Source organism: Octopus bimaculoides, chromosome 10 (genome assembly GCF_046866305.1).
Source record: "Octopus bimaculoides isolate indiv1 chromosome 10, ASM4686630v1, whole genome shotgun sequence".
Lineage (NCBI taxonomy): Eukaryota > Metazoa > Mollusca > Cephalopoda > Octopoda > Octopodidae > Octopus > Octopus bimaculoides.
In genome coordinates, this window is record NC_142937.1 from 15,201,446 (window position 1) to 15,213,524 (window position 12,079).

The 12,079-nt window shown below is 37.8% G+C and overlaps 1 protein-coding gene across 1 annotated transcript in view; it reads left to right on the forward strand.

Moving 5' to 3' along the window:
• LOC106875008 (uncharacterized) overlaps nt 1–10,149 on the forward strand; it is a 153,714-nt gene extending 143,565 nt beyond the window's left edge. The window contains exons 155-159 of the mRNA XM_089358397.1: nt 2,358–2,593; nt 3,911–4,012; nt 5,379–5,436; nt 7,241–7,531; nt 10,026–10,149. Of these exons, the coding sequence (XP_089214523.1) occupies nt 2,358–2,593; nt 3,911–4,012; nt 5,379–5,436; nt 7,241–7,531; nt 10,026–10,027 (689 nt within the window). The 3' untranslated portion in view covers nt 10,028–10,149. The remainder of the gene's footprint in view (nt 1–2,357; nt 2,594–3,910; nt 4,013–5,378; nt 5,437–7,240; nt 7,532–10,025) is intronic.
• The last annotated feature ends 1,930 nt before the right edge of the window (nt 10,150–12,079 follow it).

Genomic DNA, 12,079 nt, shown 5'->3' on the forward strand with positions numbered 1-12,079 from the left:
TTGCCCAGGCTATTCTTATTCTACCAGCTACACTTTCAGCGCACCCACCCCCACTACTAACTTGGTCGCCCAGCTATCGACTACCTCTAGTTTTTCACCCTGGAATGAGATAGAAGTTGTTTCCTGTTTGTTTACAGTCTTTATTGCACCTGAACATCTGCCACAAACAAAAACTAACTTGCTAGTTAACCTGCCTTTGATGTTGCTGCACCTCTTATGTGTCCATAGCTTGCACCGGGTACATCTTATAGAGTTACTACCTACTCCTTTTCTACATACTGAGCAGGGCCATCTACCTGAAGGGGTTTGTGTTTTATCTACCTTCCTACTTATTAGGATTTTGGTTTTAGCTAGGTTGACTCTAAGGCCCTTCAATTCTAGACCTTGCTTCCACACCTGAAACTTCTCCTCTAGTTCTGATAGTGACTCCGCAATTAGGGCAAGGTCATCAGCATAGAGGAGCTCCCAGGGGCAACCTGTCTTGAACTCCTCTGTGATTGCCTGGAGGACTATGATAAATAAGAGGGGGCTGAGGACGGAACCTTGGTGGACCCCTACCTCTACCCGGAATTCATTGCTGTACTCATTTCCAACCCTCACCTTACTGGCAGCATCTCTGTACATGGCTCGCACAGCTCTCACTAACCATTCTTCTATCCCAAGTTTCCTCATTGACCACCAGATAAGGGATCGGAGGACCCTGTCAAAGGCTTTCTCCATGACAATGAAAGCCAGGTACAGAGGTTTATCCTTAGCTAGGTATTTCTCCTGCAGCTGTCTCACTAGAAATAAGGCATCAGTAGTGCTTTTACCTGGCACGAACCCAAATTGCATCTCATCTAAATTGATTCGCTCCCTAATTAGTTGGGCTATGACCCTCTCTGTAACTTTCATAACCTGATCTAACAGCTTGATGCCTCTGTAATTATTTGTATCTAAAGCGTCACCTTTACCTTTGTAGCAGTTGACTATGATGCTGCTACACCAGTCATTGGGTATGACTCCTTCGTGTATCACCTGGTTCGTAATACGGGTGACTAGGCTATAGCCAACACTGCCAGATATTTTGAGCATCTCTGCAGTGATTCCTGATGGGCCGGGGGCTTTCCCGGTCTTCATACTCTTAATTGCTTTATCTACCTTGGTACTATCAACTCGGATAGCTGGTCCCTCTATTGGGTCGACATACGGCAGGCTCTCTTCCTCCCATTCATTCTCTTTATTAAGCAATCTATCGTAGTGGCATCTCCAGACCTCTTTCTTTGCATCCTCATTTAATGCAAGCGTACCATCATCCATGTGAACACATTTCTCTCCTACATCACTATTCTCTCTCCTACACTGTCTTGCAACACGAAATACCTCGAGTCTTTGGTCCTCACGGCGCAGAACATTGGCAAATCTTTTCTTATCTGCTTCCCCTCTGGCTAAATAAACCTGTCGCCTAGCCTCCCTTCTGGCACATTGGTACAATTCCCTGCTACCACCGTTCTTCCAGTCCTTCCAAGCTTGTTTCTTTTGTCTAATAGCCCTGTCTACCTCCTTGTTCCACCACCACGTTACTCTGGGTCGGGAGGGGACCTTACACCACCCACAAATCTGGTCGGTGGCTTTCAACAGGTTGTCCCGCAGAAATCTCCAATTGTCTTCCACGTTGTATGATGCTATATCCCCTTCTATTTCGTTAAATGCTTCAAGTAACTTGTCTCTAAGTCTCTGTCCATTTGCAGGGTCTTTAAGCTTCCAATATATATATATATATATATATATATATATATTACTATGATTGACCGTTGACTGAACACTATTCAATTTTTTTTTTTTTCTCCATGTTTTTCTCCTTGTCTCCATATTCTTTCTGTTGAAGAGCGTAGCTCGAAACGTTAAAGACTTTCCGTATTCCCGAGCGTTAAACTAATACATCCTTTTGTTGTTTACACCACCTGTCCTCGTCTGTTGTTGTTTTTTCGTACATTCTCCCATATATATATATATATATATATATATATGATGAACTCTCCCATCAAGGATGATGTATGAACATTCAGATTTTGCTGAACAACCTGCACAGATGATTTGTTTATAGTGATGTACATCAGCTCACTCCTTTCATTAAATCGATGTTGCCTGAACAGGAGCACAGTGTACCACATGTCAGGTGTTGAAGCGATCGCAGTGCAATGTGAGATTAAATATTTTGCACAAGAACACAATGCATCGCCTGATCTAGGACTGAACCCAAAATCTTATTACTGGGAAACAAGCTCCTGAACCATACAGCTGTGTCTCATTAAAATTCAGGAGACAAGTCAGCCTTTATTTATTTAAATCTTGCTTGCTCGAATGTCTCATTTCAGGCTTTGCTCCTTCCAATACAACTGATACAAAGGGAGAGTGTCAAGGAGAATTGGAAGTTTATACAACTGAAGAATCTTGTGAAAGAACATGCGAAAATCGATTTGAAACTAATATATTTGCATCATGTAAAAAGAAAAGCCACTGCATATGTAAAGACGGTTATTACAGAAACCAAAATGAATGTGTTCCAGGAACAAAGTGTGACGTATGCCATATTAATGGAACGGTTTATGAGGTAATACATTATTTTCTATATCATCATCACCATTTAGCATCCAGTTTCCATGTTGGCATGGGCTGGGTGGTTTGGCAAGGCATGCTGAGATGCAGGTTGGTGATGAGCCCTGCTGTCAGCTTTGGCATGTTTTTTATGACTGGGTGTTCTTCCGAGCACCAACCACTTCACAGTGTGTCCTGGTGCTTTTTCTCATGCCACCAGCACTAGTGAGGTCACCAAATAATTTGTGAGGCAGAAAAGGAAAATGAAAAGAAAAAACGAAAAGAAAATATCCCCTTGATTAAGTGACAGGGGGGGTGTATTTGAGTGTTACAGGCTAATTAGAAATAGAGGCACAAAGGCAGTTTATAAGGGTGGGTAGGTGTAATCGGGACGAAGATAAAATCTGATGAGGCAAAGTGAAGATCTGAACTGTTTTAGAGGCTAACTGTCACTGTTCACTGGTGGGTCTCAAGTCTCCCTTAGTTTTACTACTGAATCATGTGTACCATTGTACAATATATTTTGTGTGTTCACTTGTGGAAGTAACAAAAAAGAAACAAACTTTAAAATAACAGAGAGGCTTTATTCCTTCATAAAGTGATACAGTGAATCAAGTAAGAAACATTACAAACTCTGGTGGCTGTAGTTCATCCATCACTTGCATGATTCAGCTTGGGTTGTTGTTGGTTACATGTGCTTTATTATGTTATTTTTTCTCTGGTGAAAAACAGCAGGAAATCAGCATAACTCGCCTTTATGAAAATCACTCACCTGTCTTGTCTAAATAATTTCTCACACGAATTTAAGGGAAAAGGTAAGCTCCAGAGCACATACTAATTAGTTGTTTGAGAATGTATTACGCGCAATGTGATTGGACTTCAATCCAAATCTCACACAATATTCAACCAATCATAGCACAGGACTAAAACCAATGTTCAAAATTCACATGATAGGAAAAACTACCAATCATTACAGATTAATGTGCTAAGCCTATAAAAGGCTGATTGTCTCCAATATGTGAAAATAGAAATCGGTCTTGCTACATGTTAATAATATTGTATTTTAAGTGGCAAGCTGGCTGAACCGTTAGCCTGCCAAGCAAAATGCTTAGCAGCATTTCATGTTTTTACATTCTGAGTTCAAATTCTACCAGGATCAACTTTGCCTTTCATCCTTGTGGGGTTAATAAAATAAGTACCAGTTAATCACTGGGGTCAATTTTCGGCAATAATTACTGGCCTTGTACCAAAATGTGAAACCAATAATATTGTAGTTTTCTATAAAGTATTTCCATCTATCAATGATTATATTGTATTAAATTTGATTTTGTAGCATGGTAGTATATGGGAGTCTTCAGCTGGTTGTGAAATATGTCAGTGTGTGGGTGGTAAGGCTGTATGTAAAAGAATATGCCCGATACCGGAATGCAATGAGGTAAGTCTAAAATATTTCTAAAATAATTAAGTTGATAATTAACAAGAGCACTCAGAGAGCTCAAACCTCTGCCAGGGCAACACCAACACCTTCTCAATGATTAGTTGGGGATTATTTTTAAAATGAGAATATCTGAAATAAACTTGACTGTTCTCACAAGCGAGAATACTAAAAATGAACCTGACCTCTCTCAAAAATTAAGTAAAAAAAAACAAACAGGAAAATGTAATCCAGAATCCTTGTCCAGAACCGGATCGATCCCAAAATCTAATCAGTTTGTGCCAGTTACGAGGCCAAATGTCCTTGAAAGTTCTATCCGAATCCATCCAGTGGGTCTTGAGATATGTTGTCCACAGACAGACAAACAAATAAACAAAGAAACATGACTGAAGCAATACCTCTACCTTCACTAAGGCAGAGGTAATAACAGGTACTGGCTCGTCTTTGGTTTTGACAATGAAGGTTCCAGTTGATCCGATCAATGGAACAGCCTGCTTGTGAAATTAACATGTAAGTGGCTGAGCACTCCACAGACAACCTGAGCTGAACCAAAATAATAATAATGACTTTATGTTGAACCAGAACTTAAGCGATATCATCATCATCATCATCATCATCGTTTAACGTCCGCCTTCCATGCTAGCATGGGTTGGACGATTTGACTGAGGACTGGTGAAACCGGATGGCAACACCAGGCTGCAATCTAATTTGGCAGAGTTTCTACAGCTGGATGCCCTTCCTAACGCCAACCACTCAGAGAGTGTAGTGGGTGCTTTTACGTGTCACCCGCACGAAAACGGCCACGCTCGAAATGGCGTCTTTTATGTGCCACCCACACAAGAGCCAGTCCAGGGGCACTGGCAACGATCTCGCTCGAAAACCCTACAAAGGCCAGTCAGGCGGTATATATATATATATATATATATATATATATATATATGTCTGTACGTATTGTCATCGTCGTTTAACGTCCGCTTTCCATGCTAGCATGGGTTGGACAAATTTCATGCCTTTATTTCATTATCCCATGTGATGACCTGGTCGTCATTGACAATGACAGACAAACATTATTATTATTATTATTATTATTACTAAGGTGGCAGCTGGCAGAATTGTTAACACGCAATATTTCGTCTGCTGCTGTGTTCTGAGTTCAAATTCCTCCAAGGTCGACTTTGCCTTTCATCCTTTCGGGATCAATAAATTAAGTACCAGTTGAACACTGGCATCAATGTAATCGACTCATCTCCTCCCCAAAAATGTCTGCCCTTGTGGCAAAATTTGAAACCATTATTGCTATAATTATTATTATTATTACATTATCCAAAATATTCGCTTTTCATTTTCTTTGTTTATATCTTTATAGGACGAGAAACTTATTTATGAAAAAGATAATTGCTGCCCAAAATGTAAACATATTACAGGTATACTGATTATATCATGGCTATAAAATTCTTTCAGCATTTTAGATACTTTGAAGATTGGTAAATTAGCAAAAATGCTAAAGTGGTAAACTAAATGTCTCACAGTATTTATCTCCTTTTCTTCCATTCTAAATTCAAAATTCCTTTACTTTACTATTTATTTTAAAATATTTATCAACAAATGAACTGGGTTTGATCTGATTGATTATAAATCCCATTCCTTAAAAACTCAAATGTAAGAAATCAATATTTATGATAATTTTTAGAATTGAATAATTTCTAAAAAATAATTTTCGGTTTCTATATAAAGTAATATTTTCTTTCATCATTTTATTAATATTTAGCAGAAGCAACAGAGTGACTCAAGAACTGAAAGTTGCTTCTGCTAAATATCAATAAAAATGTACATATACTCATATTTTGAGTTCTATTTTTCCTGTTTGCATCACCAAACCCATTTTATCATTTTATTAATTTCTCCCAAAATATTAATTTCCATTCATTCATTTTCTCTTCCTGTTATTCCTGGTAAAGTCACGTGGGATAGAATTCTCATGTATGTCTTCCATAGGGGCATATCAGAAGCAATCATTGTTACACTTTCCAAAAGGATTCCCAAGCATAACCAACTGAAACTATGAATATTATCCAACCAGCTCATTCTTGGATCCAAACAAGAAGAGAGCAAATGCATTATAAGTTACTCAGGAAAAGCAGTTCCCTTAAATATTTGAGGATTTTTCCACTTTTGAGATTGATGCAGTTGACTTAGAACATCTCCAGTTTTGACATGAGTAGGTTGGCATTTTCATGACACAAAAACAAGGCTAATGAGCTAATTCTTTGGAGTTTACGTTTAGTGAAGAACTGATCGAACAAAGTGCAAGTTTGTCAAGTCAGAAACAACTAAAGATAAACAAAAGAAGACAGTCAAGTATATTGGTTGTATTTGATGGGGTTGTGTAGGAGTATACTCATTTTGAGGAGTAGAGGTCATTGTAGTATCTGTAGAATAGGCAGGATTTAGTAACAAGAGATCTGTCAGCAAGTGATTGAAGAATTTTGATGAATGCATCTTTGCCAATCAGCAGAAGAGCTTCCTTTTTATGCTGGTTGGCTTGAAGAATCCATCTGCCACTCCTTTCCTGCAATGTTCTAATCACATGTCCATAATACCAAAACTGTGACTTCACAATGAGTTTTAAATGGGGAAAATTATTCCTAGATATAAACTATAGCTTTAATAGATTTTCAAATACTATTTTTTTTTTAATATCTGTGGTAGAAATAGAGACATTGAAAATTATATGAAAAAATACAAATATATCAAAGATTTGTCTTTATTTAATACAGCACCTGTCATAATATTATCCTTTTCTACATGTAACAGTTTTGCTGTGAACATTGATTTCAGATTAAAACACAAGTTAATGTGACAATATGACCAATGGATTGGTTATAATGGTTCTGAGTTTTCTAAAACTCTTTTTATAGTTGAATCAAATGGTCTCTCATTGAATCATATAGCGGTCTTAAACATAATATTCACAGAAGATTAAGTAGGTTGCACATTAATTAAATTCATACATTTAAAGTATTTCTCTTGTAAAAATTATCTTGTGAAAGTGAATTTATTACTTGAAACATAGTTTAAAATGTGAAAATGTGAATTTATTTTATTAAATGCTTTTTAAATTGCCTACCTGAAAGTATAATTATAAATATCAAACAAGCTAACAAACTATCTAAAAATTTTAATTTTGTTTAAATTTAATTCTAAAGTTAGCTTCCATTTTTATTTCAGAGGGTACATGTGGCTTACATAAAGTCTGGGATTATCTGAAAAATTCAAATGATACTTGTCAGTCAGTTGATAAGATACAGCTCACCTATTGCAGTGGCGGTTGTGGAGATACTAGATCATACCCTATGCTGACAAATGATTCAACTGGAACAAGTAGCAACCATTGCCATTGTTGTGAAGGAAGCATTGCTAAAGTAAATGAAGTAATTGTCCAGTGTAAGGGGGAAGAGCAGAAAAGAACAATGTTTTATCCAGAATTCTGGTGCTGCAAATGTACAGAATGCAAAAAATGTAAGAAAAATCTATCTATTTAATATCATGAAAATAATATCTAGAGGAATCATTTCCACATCAGTTGTTAGTTGTTAGGACAAAGCATCCTTCAAGATTTCCATGCTTCCCAAAAATCACCAATGCTATGCTTGAAGGCACATGGCCTTGTGATTAGAGGTGTTATATTCATAATTGTAAGATAAGACCATGGGTTTGATTCCCAAAATGTTCTTGAGCTAAACATTTCATTTCATATTGCTCCAATCCACTCCACTGTACATAAATGGATTCTAGCAATAGCTGGGAAGTTAACCCTGTGATGGACTGACCTCTCATCCAGTGGGTAATACTTTAATCTCAATTACTTATATGCCATGAGACAGGCAAATTCTGTGGCTAGATACCTTTCTTGTTACCAACCCTCATCCATTTCCACACAAGGTAATATTCTCCCCATATCTTGGTATGTTTTTCACAGAAGAATGTAAACAAACATCACTCTTTTACTGTTCACTTTTCTGTCTCTTTGTGTTTTGTTCTCTGTGCTATGCATGTACTTCTAGCTATCATTACTGTCTTTCTCTGATTTATATGTCAGAAAAAGTTGAAAGAAGGGACAGAAGGCAGACGGGTTAAAGTACACCTGAATTCTGCATACAATAATCTCATCATTATTATTACCATTGCCCATGTGGTCAAATGGTTAGGATTCCTGGCTTTCACCTAGAGGGCCCAGGTTCGATTCCCAGCATGGAAACCTGTTACATTAAGATGATACCATGCATAAAACACTGGTGCTGGTTCCAAGTAAAAAGGACTGATGATGGTGCCACCATGAAGGTACTCCTGACACCCTGTAAAGGGGTTGGTGTTGTGAAAGGTGTCCAGCTGTAGAAACCAAGCCAAAACTGAATTTGGAACTTGATATGGCCCCCGGCCTTGCCAACTCATGTGAAGCTGTCCAACTCATGCCAGCATGGAAAACTGACATTAGATGATGATGATGATTTAGAATCGAATTTAGAATGATTTACGTTATGAAATGTTATTTTAAGATTATACAATATTTTGTGCAATATTAACTAAACATTAACTTAACATGTTTTTATAACAGGGTTTCACCATAATGATCAAGTAAATGTTATGATAACAGTATGACAGAAATTACAGTCATTGCACTTGTAAATAGCTACATCATCATTATCATCATCATCCAACATCCTCCTTCCAAGCTGGCAGGGATTAGACAGTTTGACAGGGGCTGGCCTGGCAGAAGCCTGCACCACTTCTGTGTCTATTCTGGCATGGTTTTTTACGGCTGGATGCCCTTCCTAACACCAACCACCCTGCAGAGTGGGCTTAGTGCATTTTACATGGCACAAGCACAGGTGAGGTCAGTTTGCACATGGTTTTTACAGCTTGATGCCCTTCCAAATTTCAACCACTTTACAATGTGGATTGGATGCTTTTTAAGTGGCACCTGCACTGGCAGGGTTACCAAGTAACCATGCAAGACAAGAAATGGTTGTAGTCTAAAATAAAATGTAGTCTTTAATAATTTTATTAATTATGCATATAAAACAAAATATATGCACAGAATGCTTATTTGATATTTACAAAATAAATCCCAGTAATATAAGAAACAATTTATTATATGAGATTTAGCTATTCACTATAAAAACCAGTTGAAATAATGATCCCCCAAATTGTTAGTATATAATATGCATATTATAGGTGCAGGCATGTCTGTGTGGTAAGAATCTTGCTTCTCAACTGTGTGGTTCCTGGTTTGGTCCCACTGCACGACACCTTGGGCTAACCAAAGTAGTGTGAGTGAATTTGATAGACAGAAACTGAAAGAAGCCCATTGTATGTGTGTGAGTGTGTGTGTGTTTTTGTATCAATGTCTGTCCTCCACCAGTGTTGGTGGGTTTACATCCTGTAACTTAGTGGCTAGACAAAAGGAACTGATAAAATGTGCCAGGCTTAAAAAACATAAGTACTGGGGTTGATTCATTCGACTAGTCAGTCATTCCAGTAGGCAGAGCCACAAATCGGTGAAAGGAACCGGTGCCATCAATAGGAAGGTCTTGAAATGATGCACATTCTCTCCTGATGACTCCTGAAGCCTGCTGCTGTCTGGTATGTGGTATTTTCAACTGACTACACTTACATAAGCAAGCTGTTTTCAAGTCTCTAGATCAGCAGCTCTCAACATCAGTTTCCTGGGACAAATGTGATTCTCAATGGTCTTCCCTCTATGAATATAAAAAATTTTTCTTTAATTCACTTGTTTTACTTTTTTCGGTACAACATCCCCCCCACCCCCACCACCCCAAAAAAAAACATCGCAGGTTTTTGATCTGGCTCAGATATTAAAAGTGGTGAGAATCACTGCTTAAAGTACTATGTTTAATATCTAACTAATTTTATGTTGGTTTATTATGTTAAGAAATGTGCTTTCAATTTTCAGTATGCTGTTGATAACGATGATCTTTTTTCTTTATTACAGAGTATTCACCATTCATTCATTTATTGAACACTTCATGAAAACCTATTGATATTTTTCTTCACCTTAATTAATCATAATTTATTAAATTTTATAATTAAAAAATGAATAAAGTTTTAATTTCAAATTAACTCTTATATTGTTTTTCCATCAAATTATTTGATATATGCCAAAACATTATATATCTATATATATATATATAAAACAGAGTTTGTGTGTGTGTGTGTGTGTGTGTGTGTGTGTGTGTGTGTGTGTGTGTGTGTGTGTGTGTGTGTGTGTGTATGTGTGTGTGTGTGTGTTTGTATCAATGTCTGTCCTCCACCAGTGTTGGTGGGTTTACATCACTGTAACTTAGTGGTTCGACAAAAGAGACCGATAAAATGTGCCAGGCTTAAAAAAACATAAGTACTGGGGTTGATTCATTTGACTAAAAATTCTTCAAAGTGGTGTCCCAGCATGGCCACAGCCTAATGACTGAAACAAATAAAAAAATTTTTTAAATGAATCGCAATTTAGCTTTCTAAAATAGCAATAAAATGTCACACATTTGTGACCTCTCCAGCAATCCTTCCCATCCATGTGGGTCCTCCTGCTCCGCCTAGTCCATTCTGTCAGGAGGATACACGTGGATGGAAAGAGTCTCTGAAGAGGTCACAGATGTGTGACGAAAAATTTCCAGACAATATACATAAGATTAAAAAAAGAACGACAATATAACGTCTTTTACTTGTTTCAGTCATTGGAATATGCCCATTCTAGAGCATTGCCTGCCAGGGTTAAGTCGAATGAATCGACAGCAGTACTTATTCTAAGCCTGGTACTTTTAATATTGGTCTTTTTTGCTAAACCACTAAGTTACAGGAATGTAAACAAACCAACACAACAGTTGTCAAGTGGTGGACGACAGAACACAAACACAGCCCCACCACTCACACATATATATGACGTGCTCCTTTCAGTTTCCAGCTATCAAATCCATTCACAGGGCTTTGGTTGGCCCAATGTATCCCAAAGTGGGACTGAACCAGGAATCATGTGGCTGGAAGTAAGCTTCTTACCACACAACCACGCCTGCACCTGTATCTACGACTTTCTCACACACACGCGCGCACTACGACTGGCTCCTCTCAGCTAGCTTCGTTCTACTAAGTTCACTCACAAAGCTTTGGCCAGCCTGAAGCTACAGAGGCACCATACCGTGGGACTGAATCCAAGATACATGGTCGGGAACCAAGCTTCTTAACCACACAACCATTCCTACGCCAATAACTTCAGAATAAAGAAAATTAATACCTATTGCTGTGTATAGATATTGATTTCAATTTTAACTCTAAAATAGTTTCTCGTACGAGTTAACTCCCTCTAATTCATGTTAGCAATATTGAAAGTTAGTTACTTCCCCTTATTCTAGGATTCGATTTGTATTAAAGTAAACGTTTTCTGAGAACATAAATTATTGATGTCTATAGCAGAATATTCAAATAAAATGAAGAAATGCCTTGTCGAGATAACGGGAGCTATATTGTCTTCACGTCACTAGCAACACAAATTTAAACTCACTTTTAGAATGATATGACACAATGGAAACGCTTTGAATTTCTTGAGTTGGGCCCGAGCAAATTTCGTTCTCGCACTTATGCTGTTACAGCTGTATTCTAAAAGAATTAAGTTGCTAAACACTAACTGTTAAATACCGAAGGAAAATATATTCCATTTTAAAAGATTGATCAAACTAAAGCGTTTGATCCGGTGGGAAAAAAAATTCTAATAGGTGTAAAACAACTTGCTGCGAACGAATATGAAGAAAAAAAAATGCGCGCTCGCGAACGGGGTGGGGGGAGAGGCCTCGGAACATTCACATCGTGAATGTTCCGAGAAGCATCACAGGAGCCAAGGAACAAAAGAAAAATAGTGTAATATATGTAAAACGACTTGCTCTGAACGAATATGAAAAAAAAAAAAAAAAATACGCTCCCGCGAAAGGCGGGGTGGGGAGAGGACTCGGAACATTCACATCGTCAAATAGCCGGGCGAAACGATCGACCGTGTACGACCCT